The sequence below is a fragment of the Nanorana parkeri genome, unplaced genomic scaffold (genome assembly GCF_000935625.1).
Source record: "Nanorana parkeri isolate BGI_ZX_2015 unplaced genomic scaffold, ASM93562v1 scaffold491, whole genome shotgun sequence".
NCBI lineage: Eukaryota > Metazoa > Chordata > Amphibia > Anura > Dicroglossidae > Nanorana > Nanorana parkeri.
This window is the reverse complement of record NW_017306759.1, coordinates 732,388-756,570: the sequence shown is the minus strand read 5'-3', so window position 1 is coordinate 756,570 and position 24,183 is coordinate 732,388. Positions and strand designations below refer to the sequence as shown.

The window sequence follows — 24,183 nt, the reverse complement described above, 5'->3', positions numbered from 1 at the left end:
GTAGGGTCTTTTTGATAGGAAGCATACAACTTCAAAAAACAGAAGCTATCCGCTCTTTCACTCTAGACTCTTGGACAGATAATTGGCAGGTCTACATGTAAACTATAGAGCATGCTAACTGCAATATTATTATTATTATTATTATTGTACAGGATTTATATAGCGCCAACAGTTTGCGCAGCGCTTTACAATATAGGGAAGACATTACAATCACAATACAATTCAAGACAAGATGGTAAGGAGGGCCCTGCCCCTGAGGGCTTACAATCTAAAAGGGAGGGGAAGTGATACATGAGGAGCGAGCTGTGTGGGGATAAATTGTCTGAGAAAGTGATAATTCAGTGGTCAGGTTGAGGTGGGATAGGCTTCCTTGAAGAGATTAGTCTTAAGGGATCGCCTAAAGGCAGTCAGAGTGGTAGATAGATGGGCAGGTTGGGGTAGAGAGTTCCATAGGAGGGAAGAGGCTCTAGTGAAGTCCTAGAGGCGAGCATGGGAGGAGTTGATGAGGTAGCTGGAAAGCAGAAGGTCATTTGAAGAGCGGAGGGGGCGGTTAGGATGATACTTTGAGAGAAGGTTTGAGATATATCCGGGGGCAGAGTTGGGGATGGCTTTGTAAGTGGTTGTTATAGCAGTAATCCAGCTGGTGGAAAATACCTTTACAAATGGACAGCATTGATATGAAACAATTTTGACCATTCCTAGACCTCTTAGATGCAAAGTATTTGGTCATCATTTACCTGACTGGTTGGAGATCTCTCCTTGGGGACAAGGCACACATTGAAAGCAGCAGACAGGTTGTCCACTTCTAGGAGCCTTCCGAAATCCTGGTGGGCAGCTTTCACTGCACACTGATTGGGGGACCTGATGATTTGCCAATCATAAAACACCCATTATTCAAAGCTACCAACATTATAGACAACTAGTAGTTTTGTATATATTCAGATATTTTTGTTGACCTGGTGTTTGTTTTATATCAAAGATTGTTTTGGGGGGATTGTTATGTACAAATAGACTGTCATGCAGCTTATGGCCCCAGCTGACAGTAGGCAGAAATGGGGAGTGGCACAAAATCCGCAGGCAAGGCTGTGGACAAACTTGCAAAAGGTCAGGGCAGCCAAAGAGCAAGGGTCATCCAGAAACAGGCAAGAGGTAACGGTAGATGGATAACAAGGAATGGTGAGAAACAGGCAGAGGTTTAAAAGAGTATCGGCAGAACTGGGACAGAGATTATGGGTACAGGATCCAAAGGTCTTTGCTCAGACAACTCCCAATTGCAGTGAGCAGGTTTAAACAGCATTCTCAGGCATGACCTCAGAGGATGTTTCCACAAGCGCTTCTTGCTAAGATACGGCAGAGGGATAGTGAGAGCATCTAACCAGGCAGGAAAAAAAAGACCTAGAAGGCGTTTCAGGGGAATTTCTGAAGTGGTTGCACAGATGACCAGGGATCAAGAATTGGACCAAGGTGTCAAACAGCAGACTGATTCCTGCAGAGACTCAGACAAGTCATACATGCTGTGGGGAATAGCTCAAACGGGGATTACCTTCTCACCTTCTCTAGGAAAAAGGCAGACTAGATTCTCTCTCTTTCTCACTCGCTCTCCACCTCCCCTCTCTCTCGCTCTCTATCAAAAGTCTGGACTTTTTACTAACTATTTTATTTAACCCTTTAGTGAATGGGTAGGGGTACAAGTACCCCTTACTCATTCACAAGGGGGGGCGGCATCTGGGTGCCCCCTTAATTAAAGGGGTACCCAGATGCAAATAAGCCCCCCTGCCCGCAGACCCCCCCACAACCACCGGGTCAGGGTTGTGGAGACGAGGCCCTTGTCCCCATCGGCACGGGGACACCCTCCCAGTGCCGAGGGCATGTGGCCTGGTGTGGGAGGGAAGGCGCTCGCTCGTCCCCTCCCTTTCCGGTCCTGCCAGGCCTATGCTCAGATCAAGGGTCTGGTATGGAATTTTAGGCGGGACCCCATGTTTTTTCCCCCATTTTTGAGGGTGGGGTTCCTCCCCATACACTTTTTAGTGCCAATAAATTTCAGTAATACTATGGTTTTCCCATTTTACTGAGCAAAATGGGCCAGACCGGATGAGAGGTCTTCTAGAAAGTTACTTCAAGCTAGATGAAAGATTTTTAAGTGCTCTGTAGAGCTTGCTTCTCAAATTGCTCCTTTACAAGCTGAAGCACGTGCACACATTTTTACAATGCCTTTGTAATGTGCCATCTAGGGTTGCACAGATACCAAGTACAGTACTCGGTACAAGTAGGAGTACAGGTACCGATACTTTTGAGCTCCAAGACTACACTAGAGAAAAATTCAAAAATTAGGAGGCAGCTGTCATTTGTAAGGAGCACACGGAGCTCCCGGGATTAGTACATCTCTGTTTTATTGTATGTTTTTGTTTTTATAAATATAAATAAAGGGATGCAGTGATACCATTTTTGCGAGTATGAGTACTGATACATTTTTGTTTATTGTCATGTGACAGTTTTTCTACAACAATGCAGACTAATGATTTCAGGACAGTGGTGGAGCGCCAGAGCCCGGTCCCAGCTGCAACCGCTGCAACCCCAGTAGTTCTCATGAGAATGCCAAGTATCTGCACTGGTACTCGAAGTATCTGTGCAACCCTAGTGCCATCAGAACTGAATTGATAAGGGCCTAATGTCAGAATGTATCTAGTATGTATAAGTGCTGCTCATATTTGTCATTACAGTTTATGATTCTGGCAAAGCCCTGGAGCTGTGAAAAGTAGGAAACCCCTCTGTGAAGCCACATGGATGTAATCAAATAATATGCTCTGTGGTTCTGCCTATTGATATTCATTCATAATCTGAAATGTAAAATATGCAATTCCCATGGACAGACCTGTTGCTCTCCGGTCGGCCACTGGATGATGCTGGTGTTAACTCTGAATACTTGACCAGGAGTTGCTGTTGTGTCATAACTGCCAACCTTGAAGTGATGAATGGTTCCCTCTTGACTCAGATACCAGTTCACAATGTCATAGACTGCTGGTGGATCTTCATTTTTATCAAAGTAAAGCTCCATCCCACTGCTCAGTTTCATCCTGACCCTTTTCATGTAGGGAAGGAGCTGCAAAGTCAGAGACGGGAAGAAATGTGTTCACGATAAACTGTTTTGTATAAAATGTGTATAACCATTTCCTGCCTGAAATCTGTAAATGGACATTTCCCAAGATGATTCCCTGTCCTGGGATGGGTTAGTGAACATCTTTTCCTGAAAACTCACCGGCTGACACTGTGCAGCTTGTACCTCTAAATTTCAGCTTATATATATTCCAGAATCCTGCTGCACCCCTTACCTGGTATCCCTGTCAGCGTGGGTGCTCGAAGTGACCGCGGATGGCGCCGCCAATACTGAAACTTGTTAAAGATGTCACTAGCACACCATATTGAAGTGGGAAGTCAGATATGGAAAAAGATTTGGTGTTCATTGTAGACCACAGATTGAATAATAGCTCGCAGTGCCAGGCTGCTGTAAACAAAGCAAGTAGAGTCCTGTCCTGTATCAAGAAGGGGATGTACTGTAGAGACAAATCTATAATTGTGCCACTTTACAGATCGCTGGTTCGCCCTCATCTGGAGTATGCGGTCCAGTTTTGGTCCCCAATCCACAGAAAGGATGCCCTTGAGCTGGAAAGAGTCCAGAGGAGGGCAATCAAACTAACTAAGGGGAATTAAGACCAACGCTATGTGACAAGGCTACTAAATTTAAATATGTTCACGTTGGAAGTAAGAAGATTAAGGGGGGGACATGATTTTCATGAATAAAGAAAATGTTCTACCTGGTGTGGAGGAAAAACAAAAATGTGAACACTTTTAAATCTGTTTGTAACAATTAACTGGCAATGTGATATTATTGTCCATGTTCCAACACAAAAGTGCGAAATAAGAAGTATCACTAAACATTTCTATTTTTTACTTTGCCTGCTAGGGAACCAAGTGCATATAGCACTTGGCCCCGTTCAAATCCATCTCGTCATTGCCAAGCAGCTTGGTCAGACAGTATAAGCACCCAACACTTCTAGCACGGAGATAGGGTTTTGAGTGACAGCGCTGATCTCTGGCAGCAAGGGCCAGTCTGGAGACCAGTGCTTCCATTCATGAGAGGATACTTAGTGCTGCAGGCTATGATCTATCTGCTGGGGCTGTGTATTTACAGGATCACAGTCAGGCCCGGATTTCCCACAAGGCCACCGAGGCCCGGCCTCGGGGCGGCAGAGCGCAGATGGGCGGCAGCGGTGACCTTGTGGGTGCCATCTGGTTGCCATTCTCAATTGATGGGGAGGGGGGGTAGCGGCGCGGGGGGGGGGATTAGGGAACCTGGCCTTGGGGCGGCAGGTGGAGTAAATCCGGCCCTGATCACAGTCCTGCAAAGCTTAGTGATCTTTTACGAAAGAACAATCAGCACTGGCATGGCTCCGTGTAAGAGCTTCCACTGCTCTGTATGTTTACCAGCAGCCAGAAGCTCTATCACACAGCTCTGTAGCACTGATTGTTTGTTGATTAGAGTAAAAAATACAGTCAGCTAAGAGAGGGGCGGGTTTTTAACACTGGCTGTTCTTCACCCTACAGTAGCTCCCATATTGTAGGCTTTAGACTGGGATGGCGATAGCATTATCATAAATAAAAAGGAGTTTGTTCCACAATGGGGCCACTGATACGAACGGGACCAAGTGCTATAGGCAGTTGGTCTCTTGGTGGATCAAAAAAAAATGTGTAAACTTCTAAGTTGTCCACTAAGCCCTGTAAAAAAAATAAAAACAGTTTTTCTGCTCTGTGTAGTTAAACATTTTCTTCCCATGCTGTAGCTAGAGCCTGTCATTTTATAAGGCGCTGAGTCAAAAAACCCTGCTGATTGTTTCTAACTAAAGTTGAATGACAACTAAGGGCTTGGAAGATACACTATATTGCCCAAAGTATTGGTGCACCCTCCAAATCATTGGATTCAGGTGTTCCGTGAAATTTCCTGGCTAATAAATATTCAGCGGTCAACTGTTACTGGTATTATAACAAAGTGGAAGCAACTGGGAACAACAGCAACTCAGCCAGGAACTGGTAAGCCACGTAAAATGACAGAGCGGGGTCAGCGCATGCTGAAGTGCACAGTGTGCTGAAGTCGCCAACTGTCTGCAGAGTCAATAGCTACAGACCTCCAAACTTCATTTGGCCTTCAGATTGGCACAACAACAGTGCGCAGAGAGCTTCATGGAATGGGTTTCCATGGCCGAGCAGCTGCATCCAAGCCTTAGATCACCAAGTGCAATGCAAAGCGTCGGATGCCGTGGTGTAAAGCACGCCGCCACTGGACTCTAGAGAAGTGGAGACGTGTTCTCTGGAGTGACCAATCACGCTTCTCTGTCTGGCCATTGGATGGCCATTGGTTGCCAGGAGAACGGTACTTGCCTGACTGCATTGTGCCAAGTGTAAAGTTTTCTTGGCCCCTTAGTTCCAGTGAAGGGAACTCTTAAGGCATCAGCCAAGACATTTTGCACAATTACATGGTCCCAGCTTTGGGGGCACAGTTTGGGGATGGCCCCTTCCTGTTCCAACATGACTGCACACCAGTGTACAAAGCAAGGTCAATAAAGACATGGATGGGGGAGTTTGGGGTAGAGGAACTTGACTGGCCTGCACAGAGTCCTGACCTCAACCCCATAGAATACCTTTGGGATGAATTAGAGCGGAGACTGCGAGCCCGGCCTCCTCCTCCAACATCAGTATCTGACCTCACAAATGGCCCAACATTCCCATAGACACACTCCTAAACCTTGTGGGTGCCTTCCCAGAAGAGTTGAAGCTGTTATAGCGGTAAAGGGCGAAGCCAACTCAATATTGAACCCTACAGACTAAGACTGGGATGACAATAAAGTTCATGTATGTGTAAAGGCCGGCGTCCAAATACTTTTGGCAATATAGTGTATTTTAGGCCCTGTGAAGGTCTCACTAACCTATGAAATGTGCACGTGGGTCAGTAAAATGGAGCAAATTGTTCTGGTGTCAAGAAATAAAAATATAATGAATACATACAGTACATTTGTTGATCCAAACAATTAAATTTACTTAAAAGCTTGCATTTTTAAATAAAATCCCTTCAGCTAAGTTTATTTTCTTGGCAAAAACATTACAACTCTATGTTACTAAAAATCAAAAATGTTTAGTACCTGCCATGGATAGAAACTGGAAACACTGGCACATTTGTCATTGTTGGAGCAACTTCTCAGATCTTCCAGAGCTCTGGCTACAATCTGTACGGCTATGTAAGCATTGTAAGTGACTCGCAAGTTGGAGACATCGGTGAAGCTGTTCTGAACTCTTTCAAGGCTTTCCTCCCCTGTACACAGTTTGATGGAAGTGCTTGGAACACTCGTGACATTGCTATTGTCCATTAATGTACAATTGAAAGTTTTCTCCCACAGGATCTTCACCCACTTTCCTCCCCAGGGTGAGGAAGGATGGACTTTAGTAAGGAACTCCTTAAATCCCATGATTATCCCACCGTGGAGGGCTAATCCAATTGTGCCAGAAACAAACTGTTGAAGGGTTCCCATAGAGAAGAGGGTAGAAGTTGACCAAGTCTCGCTGGCCACAAAAATTCTTCGGGTAACATTCTGTCTCACCATTTCAGCCAGTACCACAGCAAACTCGATGTCCTGGGAGAAGACAACCACCACCATTGCTGTTGACTTTTTTATGACGTTGACAATATGTGGGGCATTTAGGTCAGGTTGATTGGAGACTATGTTTTCAGTAAAAGCCACACATGCCCCAGCTTGGGTGACCTCTTTTTTGACAAGCTGAATGCCTTGCTGTCCATAATCATCGTCTAAACCCAGCAGACCTACCCATGTCCAACCAAAATGTAGCAACAGCTGGGCTATGCCCCTGGCCTGGGAAGCATCACTAGGAACGTTTCTGAAGAAAGAGGGAAACCTTTTTCTATCGCTGAGGAGAGGACTTGTAGCAAAATGGCTAATCTTTTGGAGGAAACAAATGTTACATTTAATGAGAATTAATATACTGTAGACCCGTTAAATTTTTCTTCAAAATCTAATATTCTAAGACAAGACAGAGGAATACTAATGTGTTATAAATAGATATCTGTTTTCTTTATCTTGTTGTGATAGACTTGCATCCTATTAGCATACAGTCTATAGCAGGGCTCAAAATGTCATGTCCTGAGCTACTAGCCAGGACTTCAAAGTTACTCGCCACTAGTTGCCTTGTCCTGCCCTGGAATGATAGAACACCGGGACAGGACAGGGGTGTAACACTCCGGGCTTAAAGGGGTTAATAAGCTAGAAGGCACCCTGTATGGTTCTGTACAGTTCCTGGAAATGGCTAACATACTTTGGTTGAGCTCTAACAGCTTAATGACATGGAAAGAACCAGCCCTGCACACCTACAACATCCCACTACAGCCACTCGGCGCTCTCCCCCGCCTCCACTACTCACCTACTACATCGATCACGGACAGCACAGGACCAAACAGCCAATCACCGCCCGCCTCTTATTAGACCGCCCAGTCAGTGTCTTCAATGATTGGCGCGGGAAAAAGGAGGATTCTGATTGGCGCTCACTTGAACACCTGGCTCTCAGTCGAACAACGGACCTTAGTAAAGATGGCTGCCGTCATCCAGCCATCTTTACATGGAAAGGTGGACTGCTGTGGGCGGCAGCATACGGGTAAGCCATCTGGTATTCCTCCAGGAGTTGGGTACTCGGTACATGACCGAGTGCTTGACTCAATGGCTTAATTTCCACTCGCCCCCACGCAATTTTCACTCCCAAATTGTAATTTTGAGCCCTGGTCTATAGCCTTAGTTCTCAACTGGTGGGTCATGACCCAAAAGGGGGTCGCGACCCCATGTTCAGTGGGTCGCCGTGTGCCTTCCACTTTTCTGGGTGAGAGGCTCTACTGCCTTCCCCTTTCACAGCACTGTCCGTTCTCGTGCCAAGCAGCCATTCAAAATATGCTGCCCGGTGCCGAGTGTCTGCTTGTGTTGGGATTAGTGATGGGCCGAACACCCCCGTGTTTTTTTTACTCTAAAAGTGTGCAGTTCCCCCTCCCAAACAATACCGGACCCTTTAGGTCTAGTAGGAATGTTAGGAGGGACCATTCTTTTTTTTAAAAAAGCGTAGGGTTCCCCCATTAAGGTCTGGTAGGAATAGCGAGGATGGACCCCGCGTAACAAAAACACAAAAAAAGTGTGTGGGGTTCCCCCTTGAAGTCATACCAGGCCATTAAGGTCTGGTAGGAATAGCGAGGATGGACCCCGTGTAACAAAAACACAAAAAAAGTGTGTGGGGTTCCCCCTTGAAGTCATACCAGGCCCTTAAGGTCTGGTAGGAATAGTGAGGAGGGACCCCGTGTAACAAAAACACACAAAAAGTGTGTGGGGTTCCCCCTTAAAGTCCCTACCAGGCCCTTAAGGTCTGGTAGGAATTTTAAGAAGGAACCCCACTGCCAAAAATGGGGGGGGGGACATGAGGTCCCCCCTAAAATTCCATACCAGACCCTTGATCCGAGCATAGGCCTGGCAAGGCCAGAAAGGGGGGGGGGGACAAGCAAGCGCCTCCCACACCTGGCCACATACCCTCAGCACGCGAAGGGTGTCCCTGTGCCGATGGGGACAAGGGCCTCTTCCCCACAACCCTGACCCGGTGGTTGTGGGGGTCTGCGGGCAAGGGAGCTTATTTGCATCGGGGTACCCCTTTAATTAAGGGGCACCCAGATGCCGCCCCCCCCTCCTTTGTGAATGTGTAAGGGGTACTTGTACCCCTACCCATTCACTAAAGGGTTAAATAAAATATTATTATTGTACAGGATTTATATAACGCCAACAGTTTGTGCCGCGCTTTACAATATAAGGAAGACATTACAATCACAATACAAATCAAGACAAGATGGTAAGGAGGGCCCTGCCCCTGAGGGCTTACAATCTAAAAGGGAGGGTGAAGTGATACATGAGGAGGTATCTGTGTGGGGATGAACTGTTTGAGAACGTGATAGTCGAGTGGTTAGATTGAGGTGGGATAGGCTTCCCTGAAGAGATGAGTCTTTAGGGATCGCCTAAAGGCAGTCAAGGTGGGCGACAGACGGACAGGTTAGGGTAAAGAGTTCCAGAGGATGGGAGAGACTATATAGAAGTCCTGGATGCAAGCCTGGGAGGAGTTGACAAGGGAGCTGGAAAGCAGGAGGTCTAGGGATGAGCGGAGGGGACAGTTAGGGTGATACTTTGAGACCAAGTTTGAGATATATCCGGGGGCAGAGTTGTGGATGGCTTTGTAAGTGATTGTTAATATTTTGAATTTTATCCTTTGGGCTATTGGAAGCCAGTGGAGGGATTGACCGGGGGGTGGGGGATGGAAGCCAGTGGAGGGATTGACAGAGAGGGGTTGCAGACACTGAACGGTTGGTTAGGTGAATGAGTCTAGCAGCTGCATTCATGATAGACTGAAGGGGGAGAAGCCTGTGTAGTGGAAGGGGTTCCCCCTTAAAGTCCCTACCTACCAGGCCCTTAAGGTCAATGAGGAGGGAGTTGCAATAGTCAAGACGAGATATAACAAGGGAGTGGATGAGTAATTTTGCGATTTCATTGGTGAGGAAGGGGCGTATTTTGGAGATGTTGCGAAGGTGAAGGCGACAGGATTTGGATAGTGATTGGATGTTGGGACCTTGGCCCTCATGATATGAGGGAATATCATGAGTTCAGTATTTGAAAGGTTGAATTTTAAGAAATGTTGTGACATCTAGACTGATATGTAATTTAGTAGATTAGTGACACGCAAGGACACTGAGGGGGAGAGTTGCGGAGTAGAGAGATATATTTGAGTGTCATCGGCATAGAGATGGTATTGGAAGCCATGTGAGGTTATTAACTGACCAAGGGAGAAAGTGTAGATAGGAGAAGGGGTCCAAGGACAGAGCCTTGGGGGACCCCTACAGAAAGAGGAAGAGGAACAGAGAAAGGGAGGAGTTAGATTTTGTAGGTAACGCTAAAGGAGCGTTTAGGTAGGCGGAGAACTAGGAGAGAGCAGAGTCTTGTAGCAAAGTGACTGGAGTTTTTTGAGGAGGAGCAGGTGGTCAACAGTGTCAAAAGCAGCAGAGAGGTCTAATAGCAAGAGTAAGGAATAGTGGCCGTTGTTTTTAGCTGTTAGTAAGTCATTAGTGAGTTTTAGGAGGGCGGTTTCAGTGGAGTGTATGGGGCGAAAGCCAGATTGTAAGGGGTCGAAAAGGTTATTATCAGAGAGGTGGCGGCTCAGGCGGCTGTAGATGAGGTATTCTAGTAGTTTGGAGGTGAATGGGAGTAAGGAGATAGGTCTGAGGTTATTGAGGTCGGTAGGGTCCATTGAGGGTTTTTTGGGTATTGCGGTGATCAGGGCATGCTTCAGAGGGTAGGGAAAGATTCCAGTAGAGAGTGAGAGATTGAAAATGTGAGTAAGAGAGTCTAGGATAGAGCAAGAGTGTGACCGAAGTAGTGGTGAGGGAACAAGGTCCAGGGGGCAAGTGGTGAGGTGGATGTCAGAGAGGAGCTTTGTAACTTCCTCTGTGGTGACAGGGACAAAAGAGGAAAGTAACAAGTGTGAGGGAGGGTCTGGTACATTAATAGGGGAAGTTGATTGGACAGTGGCGATCTGATCCCCAATTGTATCTATTTTATTTTTTAAATGAATGGCAATGTCCTGGGCAGTGAGTGAGTTTGTAGGCGGTGGTGGTGGAGGACATAGTAGAGAGTTAAAAGTAGAAAAGAGTTGGCGGGGTCTGAATGAGAGTTTGTGAATGAGAGTGACAAAATCAGGGCAGCTTTGTACAGGGTGAAGTCTTGCAGAGACCTAGTTTTTCGCCACAGTCGTTCAAGAGTGCGGCTATGTCTCTTGAGATTTCTGGTTTCATTTGTTTGCCACGTTGTAGTGGTCGTGGTCTAAGCCTGCGAGTAGTGAGAGGAGCCAAGGTGTCTAGAGAGGATGAGAGGGAGCTGTTGTAGACAGAAGTAGCCAGGTCAGGGCAGGACAGGGGTGACATTTTGTCATAGAGGCAGTCAGTAGCAGAGTAGAGAAGAGAAGGGTCGAGGTGGCAAAGGTTTCTCCGGGTGACAGTGTGCCGTGTAGGTGGATTCAGTGTTGGGGATAGGATGAGGGTGAAACTGAGAAGGTTGGGGTCTGAGAGGGTGAAAGGGGTGTTGGCGAGGTTGCAAGGAGTGCATAGGTGAGAGAAAACAAGATCTAGTATGTTACCATCAGAGTGAGTAGGAGTGTCTGACCATTGTGTTAGATCAAAAGAAGAGGTTAGGTTAAGAAATTGAGCGGAAGCCGGGATGTTAATGTTATTAGCAATGTTAAAGTCACCAAGAATGATAGTGGATGTTTCTGAGGAGAGAAAGTAGGGTAGCTAGGCAGAGAAGTCATCCAGAAAGCGAGATACTGGTCCTGGTGGCCGGTATGTAACAGCAATCCTCAGAGAAATCAGAGAGAATAGGCGAATACAGTGGGTTTCAAAAGAGGAGAGGGATAGAGAGGGAGGTGAAGGCAGAACTTGAAAAGTGCATTGTGGGGATAGAAGGATTCCCACTCCACCTCCTTTCCGTCCATTGGGTCTGGGTGAGTGCGTCCAGTGGAGGCCACCATGGGAGAGGGCAGCAGGGGAGGCAGAGTCGGATTCCTGAAGCCAGGTTTCAGTAACAGCTAGCATGTTAAAGGAATTGGAGAAAAGAAGATCGTGGACAGCGGTGAGTTTGTTACAGACAGAGCGTGCATTCCAGAGGGCACATGAGAAGGAAGGACCGGTTCTAGGTAGTAGGGGAATAGAAATCAGGGTGCGCGGATTGCAGCTGCTGCCAGTGGAAAGGCAGTGCTGGTTTGGTAGAAAAGAGAGGGCCCGGATTGGGAGAGGAATAGTTATTAAAAAGTCCAGACTTGATAAAATCCTTTAATTTAAAAAAAAGACATGTTTTTGACATGTCTTTTATTTATTTCTTTTTAAAATGGATCCACCGACGTAATCCAGGGTCAATCACGATGTCCAGCGTTGTCCACGACGACGACAAAATAAAAAATAAAACAATAAAAAATAAAAAATATTTTTTTAAACGCCGGCCACCGTCCTTTCCGCTCCCCGCGGACTCCCGCCACATAATGGCATTTTGACAGATGCCAGCAAGACATAAACAATTGGGCGGAGCTAGCAGTGACAGGTCGAATAGACCGCGAACATCCAATAAAGTTCGGCGTTCGGCGAAAGCTCGAACCGGCGGACCATCCCTAGTTCGGATGGGCTGGGGCTACGGCTGTGAGGGAGCTCCATCCATACTTATAACTCCCTTGTGTGCCTGGACCAGATTGATGTCAACCATCGAGCTGTGCAAGCATTGCACATATGGATGGAGCTCCATCACAGTACAACAGCCCACATTGGACCCCAGGCTTTTGAATGGCATCCCAAATGCACCTACCAACCCACAGTTCGATCGGCCGCACCGGAACGCATGGTACCGTAATGCTGTGCGTTCCATTGCAGTGCGACTTGGGTCATGACTTAATGACTGAGGACAAATGTGGGTCATGAGGTTACACAGGTTGAGAACCACTGGTCTATAGTATAGAGTATATCACTATCCACTGGTGTTTAGTCCACACTGCACATGTGTCACACATATGTGTTCTTGGGACAAACATAGTTCTTTACTAAAACAAAAAGGTTAAAAATCCAAAACAAGAAAAAAAAACTCAAAAAAGGGACAGACTTGATGGACCACTTGGTCTGCCATCATTCTTCTCTGTTTCTATCCATAAAATGCAGGCAACGGTGTGAAGCCTCCAGTGTCCAGTTGAGTTATCTATGCCTTATGGGTCAATGAGAGCTCCATGATTGTAAGAGATTGGCAATGTCATGTCATTGGCCTCGATTCTAGTCATGGAGTTCTCTCTGCAACATTAAGCAGAGGGAACTGCTCTGTGCTTTTATAGTTAAGCCTATGCATGGCCCTGTTAAGACCATACTGTTGATTTGTAAATGGGGCACTAAGTATCACATATACCATGGGACATGTTAAGTGTCTTCTTGGTCCTTCACTATGAACTTTACACGTAAGCAAAAAAGACATGTCACACTATACTGCAACAGTATACTTTTTATTAATATGCTCCATCTTATATCATTCAATAACTATTCTTGAGGCCCATTCAGTTACTCTGCCTAGGCAAGGGGTGGGCAACTCCATAAAGAAGCCCCCACTCCAAGCTCGCTCCCACGATGGACTACAATCTCAGGTTTAGTTTACTCATTTGTATTGAGATTGTAGTCCATCCCGGGAGTGATCTTGGAGAGGTGACTACTTTACAACACACACAGGGACCATGGGGAACAAAAGGAGCACCCCTCCAGAAGGAAAGACAGTGTCATCACCAATTCAGAGATGATTGGAGGGTCTACAGCCGAGTGATACACAAATAAGATAGATTTTTGTTCATAGTTAAGGTACTTGAATGCATTTTTAATGTTTAATTCCTGAGTTTATTGTCATTTTACGACTTGTGTGTCCTCAGGATAGTCCAAACCCTGTATCCCCTTGACACACATCATTACCAAAGTCTCAATTCTGAGTTTAGTGTCACTGTAAGGTTACTAGGTGTCAGACTTCATCACAGGTGAAGGTGTCATCACTTCATCACATTTTAGGGTCGCAGTGTGGACTACGTGTAGCAGCACTGGAGTCACCAGACATATAAAGAAACTGTATTAAGAAATATCCCAATGTTTGAAGTTGCATATACACTATATTGCCAAAAGTATTGGGACGCCTTTACAAGCACAAGAACTAATGGCATCCCAGTCTTAGTCCGTAGGGTTCAATATTCAGTTGGCCCGCCCTTTGCCGCTATAACAGCTCCGCCTCTTCTGGGGAGGCGTTCACAAGGTTTAGGAGTGTGTCTATGGGAATGTTGGACCATTTCTGTGGTCAGGTACTGATGTTGGAGGAGAAGGCCGGGCTCACAGTCTCCGCTCTAATTCATCCCAAAGGTGTTCTATCGGGTTGAGGTCAGGACTCTGTGCAGGCCAGTCAAGTTCCTCCACCCCAAACTCCCCCATCCATGTCTTTATGGACCTTGCTTTGTGCACTGGTGCGCAATCATGTTGGAACAGGAATTGTCCAAAATGTCTTGGTCTTCTGATGCCTTAAGAGTTCACTTCAATGGAACTAAGGGGCTAAGCCCAACCCCTGAAAAATAACCCCACACCATAATCCCCCCTCCACCAAACTTTACACTTGGCACAATGCAGTCAGGCAAGTACCGTTCTCCTGGCAACCTCCAAACCCAGACACAGCCAGACAGAGAAGCGTGATTGGTCACTCCAGAGAACACGTCTCCACTTCTCTAGAGTCCAGTGGTGGCAAGTTTTACACCACGGCATCCCACGCTTTGCATTGCACTTGGTGATGTAAGGCTTGGATGCAGCTGCTCGGCCATGGAAACCCATTCCATAAAGCTCTCTACGCACTGTTGCTGTGCCAATCTGAAGGACTTCTGCACACTGTGCTCTTCAGCATGCGCTGACCCCGCTCTTTCATTTTACATGGCCTACCACTTTGTGGCTGAGTTGCTGTTGTTCCCAGTTGCTTCCACTTTGTTATAATATCACTAACAGGTGACCGTGAAATATTGAGTAGCAAGGAAATTTCACGGAACACCTGAATCCAATGATTTGGAGGGGCGTCCCAATACTTTTGGCAATATAGTGTATATTCCTAGAACTCATAGAGGAAGTAATGCTCTAATTACTTAACATTTCAACCCTTGCTTCCATACTGATAGAAACATTTACACAAAACAATGCCCCAAATGTCATAATACTGTATAACGTATTTGAAATGATCAACTCGGTGTGAGTTACCTGAGGGTAGCGGAAGAGCCCGAGAACTTGAGCCAGGAGTACAGAGTGTGTGGATGATGGGTGACTAATGACAGCACTTAGGGGGACACCTTGAAGACATCGGTAGTTGGGGATAGCCATCCCGTTTCCTGTCAATGAGTGCAATACACCTTCTAAACTTTGCTGTATCACCAGACAGGAGTCATAGACCTGGAAGCCCAGCGTGATGTTGGGAAGAATAGTTGGACTCTTTGTGATCTCATCTATGGCAAACAACATCGCTTGGAGCTGCTGGAAGTATTCAAAACTGAACCTTCAATGTAATCAAACAAGACAAAAGATATGTTTTTAATGAAAGGACTGATTAAATAAACATTTTTTATAGAGCCAGATAACCTTCAGTGCAAGTAAATGTGACAGACACTGTATTATAATAAATTGATATGAGCTATTTCAGCTTCATGTGGAGATCAGAAGTGAAGCTGCTTTTTTCAGTGACCTTGCCTTAATATTTTTACATAGAATAAAATGTGATCTACTTAAAGACTGTCACACAAAAGTGTTGATAAAGTAATTTTAAAGGAGAACTATGGGGTTAAGGCTTTCCCCCATAGTTCTCCTTAGGGTAACGGGAGGACACAAACTAGCGTCCTCCCGTCACCCTAGGCTCAGTATACCGCAAGCTACAGCTCGCGGTATACTGAGACGCCACAGCTGAAGTGGATCCCGACAATTGTGCCGGGATCCGCCCAGCTGCGTGACTGACAGCTGGCTCTGCCTATCTAGAGGCAGAGCCAGCTGTACCCAGCCCCTCCCCCGTCCGATCCGCCAGTCAGCGCTGGCGGATCGGAGCGGGGAGGGGGGAATCCATCCCCTCCTCTGTCACGGCAGAGAGCTGTGACAGGATGGAGAGGTGAGCGAACGCCGGTATGTGTTCGCTCACCTCCCGATCTACTGAGCCGACCTGTGACAGTCTCATTGTCACAGGTCGGCTAGAACTATGAGGTGAGTGAAAAAGCACCCACCTCATAGCTCTCCTTTAATGAACCTTTGCCATCTGCTGGTCCTTAACCACTTGAAGTCCGCGGTGTTTCACCCCCTTCCTGTCCCGGCCATTTTTCAGTATTCAGCGCTGTGGTACTTTGACTGAAATTTGTTCCGTCATGCAGCGCTGTACTGAAATGAATTTTATACCATTTTTTTAGGGACACATAGAGCTTTCTTTTGGTGGTATTTAATCACCACTACGGGTTTTTATTTTTTAATATAATAAGGAAAAATTACAGAAAATTAAAAAACAAAAAAAATACTGTTTCCCCTATATTAAATGATAAAACATTTATTATTACCCAATGTTTTTGCTAAAATATAAGAGTTCACGTCGGGTAAACAGACACCAAACATGTCAAGCCTTAAAATTGCGCACGCGAAACCTAAAAAAACTACCATACCCAAAATTGGCCATAGGCGACGCTATAAAAGCTTTTACCGCTCATCAGTTTTTGATGGCTTTCATTTTTTTTTTTTTTTTACTTTTTTATATGTGACTTTCATATTTTTTTTACTTATTTGACAAAGCAAAGTGATAGCACAGGCACACTGACAGGTCCTCTTTATGGAGACATTAGGGGTCTCTAAGACCTCTAATGTCACCTGGGAACCCCAAAAGAAGCTGATGAAGCACAGATCTGCTCCATCTGCTTCTTCTCTCTGGCTATAGCAGCCAGATGACTGACAGGTGAATGCAGAAGTGATGTAATACACATCACTTCTGCATTCAGACCTCGGAGGGAAATCAGCAAGGAGGAAGATGCTGACCTCCCTCCCATCTTACCTCCTGACGCCCTCCCGAGCCGCAGATGGGCTAGCTGATCCCAGGATTGAAGGTGAGGGGTCAGGAGGGGGGCGTCGGTGGCGGCATTCGAGGAGGGGCGCAAAGACAGCACATACATACGATCGGCAGGCTATAGAGCCGCTGATTGGTTGTATGTGAAACAGCCGGTGACGGCTGTAAAGAACGGGCGGGATTCTTCTGCCCGTGCACGCGCGGGAGCAGAAAAAAAAAGCAACCCGCATGTGTGAGTCTGCCGTCCGTCCATTTTTTCTCAACGGGCGGACGGCAGGAGGTTAAGGTGCCCATACACCTAACGATAATTGCACGATTATCGTATGCGATCGACTTTTCGTACGACAATCGTAAGGTGTATGGGTAGTGTGCAACCGCCAGTACTGTACAATCGTACGACTTTTGTCTTTCCTGCATGTTTGAAAATTTCAGTCGATCGTACGATTTTTGCAAGGTTAGTGGTGTTTCCGTGCATCAAAAGTCATACGATTAACACTGCTCATGCGCAAATGAAAATACATGCGGTCGATTACCGCAATTCGTCCAGGTGTTTTTTTTTTACTACTGCTGATTGAACCTTGCGATAATCGGGGCAGGATGGGGCCGCCGTACGAAAGTCGTACGACGGTTCGATCATCGGACGAAAAGTTTCGCCCGATGATCGCAAGGTGTATGGGCACCTTAACTCAGTGCTGTTGATCAAGTATCTGCTGTGCACACCTGATCGCATTTGTGAACTTTAAATTGAGCCAAATCCAGAACAACTGGTTTGTCTGTTTACTCATGCCCTGGACAGAGGTCTCTCTGACTTCTATCTGTCTGTTCATATCTTGGAGTATTCCTTTTATTCATGGGACTATATTTATTAGCTTGTCTATGTCTTATCTTTAATACTGGCCTCTTAACTAACTATGCTATTGTCCGTTACTGCTCAATATACCTGTCTGGAACCACTCGTTTTGTCTATGCCCAACCTAGACATCAGTCTGCCATTGTCTGCTGTTTGTCTTTACCATCTGTCTATAGACTTACACCTCTCTAGCATTTGTCTTGCATATTGTTGGCTGTTGACCCCGGCAACACAGAGGTTTTGCAGAACCTCATGACACCTATGTATACACTTGTCCCCAGTGGTCCCTGTGTGTGTGTTGTAAAGTAGCCACACCTCTAAGCTCGCTCCCGGGATGGACTACAATCTCAGGTTTAGTTTACTAATTTGTTGTCACAGTGTCCAGCAATCCATGCCAGATTTTCATGTGGGTCCCTGGTGCTTGGCTGTCAGCCTATGGGATTCCACAGGGCTGAAGCCAATCTGCACACCTCTTCCCCTACTTAGCACTCTCTCACTTGTTGCTTTTCGTTGGAGCAACAAGTCATCTTTCTTGTGTCAGACCCCTTGTGTTTCCCGTGAGCGCCTGTGTGAGTTTACGCTTTTGGATCCCTGTTTTGTGCTGATTCTCTTGTGTCTGAGATCACCCTGTTGACATTTCCCCCTTTGCTCGTGACCACCCTGTTGGCATTTTCTTCTTTGCTTGTGACCTCCCTGTTGGCATTTCCCCCTTTGCTCGTGACCTCCCTGTTGGCATTCCCCCCTTTGCTCGTGACCTCCCTGTTGGCATTTCCCCCTTTGCTCGTGACCTCCTTGTTGGCATTTCCCCCTTTGCTCGTGACCTCCCTGTTGGCATTTTCCCCCTTTGCTCGTGACCTCCCTGTTGGCATTTCCCCCTTTGCTCGTGACCTCCCTGTTGGCATTTCCCCCTTTGCTCGTGACCTCCCTGTTGGCATTTCCCCCTTTGCTCGTGACCTCCCTGTTGGCATTTCCCCCTTTGCTCGTGACCTCCCTGTTGGCATTTCCCCCTTTGCTCGTGACCTCCCTGTTGGCATTTCCCCCTTTGCTCGTGACCTCCCTGTTGGCATTTCCCCCTTTGCTCGTGACCTCCCTGTTGGCATTTCCCCCTTTGCTCGTGACCTCCCTGTTGGCATTTCCCCCTTTGCTCGTGACCTCCCTGTTGGCATTTCCCCCTTTGCTCGTGACCTCCCTGTTGGCATTTCCCCCTTTGCTCGTGACCTCCCTGTTGGCATTTCCCCCTTTGCTCGTGACCTCCCTGTTGGCATTTCCCCCTTTGCTCGTGACCTCCCTGTTGGCATTTCCCCCTTTGCTCGTGACCTCCCTGTTGGCATTTCCCCCTTTGCTCGTGACCTCCCTGTTGGCATTTCCCCCTTTGCTCGTGACCTCCCTGTTGGCATTTCCCCCTTTGCTCGTGACCTCCCTGTTGGCATTTCCCCCTTTGCTCGTGACCTCCCTGTTGGCATTTCCCCCTTTGCTCGTGACCTCCCTGTTGGCATTTCCCCCTTTGCTCGTGACCTCCCTGTTGGCATTTCCCCCTTTGCTCGTGACCTCCCTGTTGGCATTTCCCCCTTTGCTCGTGACCTCCCTGTTGGCATTTCCCCCTTTGCTCGTGACCTCCCTGTTGGCATTTCCCCCTTTGCTCGTGACCTCCCTGTTGGCATTTCCCCCTTTGCTCGTGACCTCCCTGTTGGCATTTCCCCCTTTGCTCGTGACCTCCCTGTTGGCATTTCCCCCTTTGCTCGTGACCTCCCTGTTGGCATTTCCCCCTTTGCTCGTGACCTCCCTGTTGGCATTTCCCCCTTTGCTCGTGACCTCCCTGTTGGCATTTCCCCCTTTGCTCGTGACCTCCCTGTTGGCATTTCCCCCTTTGCTCGTGACCTCCCTGTTGGCATTTCCCCCTTTGCTCGTGACCTCCCTGTTGGCATTTCCCCCTTTGCTCGTGACCTCCCTGTTGGCATTTCCCCCTTTGCTCGTGACCTCCCTGTTGGCATTTCCCCCTTTGCTCGTGACCTCCCTGTTGGCATTTCCCCCTTTGCTCGTGACCTCCCTGTTGGCATTTCCCCCTTTGCTCGTGACCTCCCTGTTGGCATTTCCCCCTTTGCTCGTGACCTCCCTGTTGGCATTTCCCCCTTTGCTCGTGACCTCCCTGTTGGCATTTTCCCCCTTTGCTCGTGACCTCCCTGTTGGCATTTCCCCCTTTGCTCGTGACCTCCCTGTTGGCATTCCCCCCTTTGCTCGTGACCTCCCTGTTGGCATTTCCCCCTTTGCTCGTGACCTCCTTGTTGGCATTTCCCCCTTTGCTCGTGACCTCCCTGTTGGCATTTTCCCCCTTTGCTCGTGACCTCCCTGTTGGCATTTCCCCCTTTGCTCGTGACCTCCCTGTTGGTATTTCCCCCTTTGCTCATGATCTCCCTGTTGGCTATTCCTAGCTTGCTTGGTTCTTGTGTTCCTATGTGATGTAGTTCCTGTGTGCTGGTATCCTACCATGTTTGTACGATTTTCCCCGCTATCTCTGTGCTCTCTTCTGTGTGCCTGTAACTAGTACCTTCCCCTGTACAGATATCTCTGCTTGCCCTAGGCTCCGGCCTATTCATGCTCCCTATGTGTGCTGTGATTCTCTGTACTCCTTGTGAGGCCCTGCTGTCCTGCTAGTGGAGGGGTTTCCTTCCCTATGTGAGCCCCTGCACCTGTCCTTGTGTGGCTGCTTGTGCCTCGCTCTTCGAGGCACATGCTGGATTCCCCCATGCAGTAGCAGCTTTCGCTTAGCCCAGTTCAATGTCTGAACAAGATCCTTTATCTGAGATTTTTTTTGAGCCTTGTTGTAGACTTTTCTAGAGCTAGCAATCTACTGTTCACTGGTTTACTACCTATCAGACATGTGCGATTCATTTCGAACCGAATCAAAATTCAGACGAAATTTGTACATTTGGACACATCCGAATCCCAATGCATCCGAATGTGTCCGAATCCAAATTTCCGTTTCCAAATTTTGAATCCCGTCCAAATTTCATTCATAAACGGAAATGAATCGGACATGTGACTTTTCTGGCCAATCAGTTGTGTTTTTCAGTTTAATGCATCCGAATGGATCTGAACACAAAGTTTCGTTACGGCAACATGGGAGCCATATACAGTGTATACATATAATACTAAAGCTGAGGCTCCTAGACCCGAATGGTATTTGGGATCCGAATTGCTGAATTGCATTGGGGAGCTCCTGAATGCCATTTGGGTTTGGGAGCCTCAGCTTTAGTAATATACAGTATGTATAAGGCTCCCAAATCCGAATGGCATTCAGGAGCTCCCCAATGCAATTCAGATCCCAAGTACCATTTGGGTCTAGGAGATTCAGACCTTGAACCTGTCACGATTAGGGCACTGGACCACCAGGAGCAGTATAAAGGGACTGAAGTAGGAATGGGCAAGGATACAGGTCTCTGAAGATGCAGGGACAGTGTGACAGCACAACAAACGCAGGTGTGCCAGAGTTGCAGGATCTAAGGAGCCGCCTGGTCTTCCCCAGAGCCACTGATGGTGTGGATGTTGAGCTGCGGGACAGCTCCTAGGATGCTGCTCTCTCACACACCCGTGCAGGCACAGTGCCAGCGGGTACTCAGGGACCACAAGACACAGGGTGCCAGACAGCACATGGGATAAGAAATAGGCTACAAGATATAGAAAACAGACACTAGTGGGAAGACGCAGGGAACATGCGTGGCACAGGGAGCAGGTAACACAAGGGAACACACAACAGGTGTTTGCACAGGAGAAAGGGGGAGGTGCACAATAGTGCAGAGCAAAATAACCACAGGTTTCCTACACAATCGGTGTACACTCAGAGACCAGAGGGATGCAGGAACAGCACAGGTGCAAAGGCTCACAGAGGAGGTGATTACCATCCACTAGCAGGACACACTGGGAGCATAAAAGGACATATGACATTAATACTGAGAATGCACAAAGGGAGCATGCTATGCAGGGAAGATGCACACAAGAGATGGTGCAAATACAGGAGCTCAAATATAGCGCGTATACACAGGGGAGCGTCCGTAACACAGAACTACCCGAACTCTAGGTGATATGCACCGGGGAACATACAGGAAGACTCAAACATAAATATACTGGAAGCTGTGCAATGGGAGACCTGCGCAGCACAGCCACAGATGCACCAGATGCCATGCACAAGGACAGCACTAGGGGAATGTGCCTTGCACCAGAGGACAGAGAGAAGGGAGTGCGAACATACAAGCAAGGAGGGGGCCAACACACAGGAGCAATCAGGAACTGCAACAAACAGGGACACAAGAATGAGCAAGAGGGAAAAGCCAACAGGGAGGTTACCAGGTACGCTGGAGTAAAACACAAAGCACAGGGAAGCAAGGGAAGTAACCCAACACAGGAATCTACAAAGGTACAAAAGCACAGGAGACCAGAAACATAGGAAAGATCGAGAATGCAGGGATCCAGAAAAGGAAACAAGAAATCCCAGGGAGTCCGGCACAAAGGATAGGACTTGTTGCTCGAACACAGGGCAACAAGTGAGGAAGGGGTATATAGGGGCGGAGGTTTGCTGATTGGCTGCAGCCCTGTGGATCACAAGAGGCTGGCAGCCCAGCACCAGAGACCAAAGGAAAAATACGGCATGGATTGCCGGACATTGTGACAGAACCAAATTGAATTTCAGAACCGAATCGTAATATCCGAACAGAACCAAATTTTTCCGCAGCTTAACCCTTTCCCTGCCCCTGCGCTGATACTGATTTTAGTGTGCTTTGTCAATTGAATGGTGTATTTTTATCGGTTTAATATTAATTTGAGAAACATTTGCGCAATTATTATTGCACAAATTGAGTAGCACCATCTTTTTATTCTACCGGGCCTGCGCTTTCAGAAAATATATGGTTTGGGGGGTCTTTTACAAACGCCAGCAATGCAGCAGTTGAAAATCAAATCAATGGGAAAAATTGCAAAAATAGCGTGGCCAGCTGAGGTGCAAAATGTTCCGGAGGGCTTGGCAGCGAAAGTGTTAAATGTCTACCTATCTACTGCTGACAGTAAAATATTTAATTTATAATTTTACACAATCAAGGCATTCAAGAATACCAGACCTACCAAACCTACCACAGATATCACTTACTTTGAGCAGGTGGACCTGGGTGGTCTCTTGGTGAAGGTGTTAAGCTTGTATTCATAGAATAGATGAAAAGGTAGCACAATTCCAATCATCACATCTCCAGTCTGTGTTATTCCCTCCAGATCCGCTACATCCAGACGGCACTGGGTATCTTCAGAGTTGGGGGCATTTATAAGCTGGGGCAGGACCAGGTTCCAGAGCAATACATGCAGGCTGATCATTTTGGGGGTAAGCCAGAAAGTTACCTGTTAAAGAAAGATGGACATGGGACCTTTAAAAAGGTCTGAATGACAAGCTTACCCTTAATGGTAATGGGGGCAGTCTCAATGAACAGGTAGATCGTAGTAACAAAAGTAAAACAAGCTTCCAAATGACACATAGAAGAGTTGTCTGTTTAGTGTTGTCTTTTAAGTATCTCTTGACTGATGGATTCGTCAATTTTCGTCCCTTCGTTCAAAACCCAAAAAAAACACTCGTACTGCGTGACATGGATTTTAATGGCCACAGCAGACCTTTTATTAAACCAAACAAAAACCTAACCAAAAGTAATAAACCAAATAATATATACAAATAATACTGTAAATGATGGTTGACCTGAAAAGGGGTTAGGGTTAACCCTAACCCGCCAAGCTGCCGTGACAAAAGTACCCCCGAAAACACCCATAATCACAACATTAAGGGAGGGTGGGACAACCTGCTTCCTTCGTCGATTTCCGGAAAGAGGACGTCCCTCAGCCCTCGCAGTTCCTGACTCCCACGTCCAATCAGGTAAGAGCAGCTATTCCCATTTTCTCTTAACTATTTCTCCCGGGACTATTCCTCCCCCCCAGTCATGTAGCCCCTCCGCTCAGTCTCTCCATGTCTGTCTATAAGAGGCTCAAACAGCACATCAAAAAGGCCAACTCTATTTTTTAAAGTGTATCTATAGCCAAACTTTTAGGGGCACTGCCGAAAGTAAGATGATATAGTACAGAGAAATCCCCTCTTAGACAGTTTTTGGAACAGCTGTGCTACTCCCATTTGAAAGATTTCCCCTCACCTCCTGTTCCGGTGACTACTATAACATTGAGGATTGTCACTCCATTCATGTGACAATCTTCACCAGGACAGAGAGGGAGGATAAATCTCCCCCACAGGGACATAGACTGCAATAATAACTTGACAGGCGGTTCCAATCCTTCCATACGCTATATAAAAATGCAGCTTTAGATACACTGTTGCAATTTATTTGCTATCACTCAACAGCCAAACTTTTATTTCAGAGGGAATGACAGAGGCAAAATAGTACAAACAAATAGTACAAACAAACTACTTCAAAAATAAATATTAACTTTCAGCAATCAAATCTTGAAAAGAATCCAAAACATTTCTGGAAAATAAAAATATTGCTAAATAGCATTAATGGCTGCCTGGAAAATAACACTTCTGTTAGGCATCCCCTGATGGTGGTGGTG

General features: G+C 46.8%; 1 protein-coding gene across 1 annotated transcript in view; it reads right to left on the bottom strand.

Annotated features, from left to right (window-relative positions):
* LOC108790666 (extracellular calcium-sensing receptor-like) overlaps positions 1-22,950 on the bottom strand; it is a 24,038-nt gene extending 1,088 nt beyond the window's left edge. The window contains exons 1-5 of the mRNA XM_018560978.1: positions 22,733-22,950; positions 14,921-15,212; positions 6,192-7,004; positions 2,873-3,100; positions 738-861 (exon numbers count right to left, since the gene is read on the bottom strand). Coding sequence (XP_018416480.1) covers positions 738-861; positions 2,873-3,100; positions 6,192-7,004; positions 14,921-15,212; positions 22,733-22,950 — 1,675 coding nt within the window. The remainder of the gene's footprint in view (positions 1-737; positions 862-2,872; positions 3,101-6,191; positions 7,005-14,920; positions 15,213-22,732) is intronic.
* Between the last annotated feature and the right edge of the window lie 1,233 nt (positions 22,951-24,183).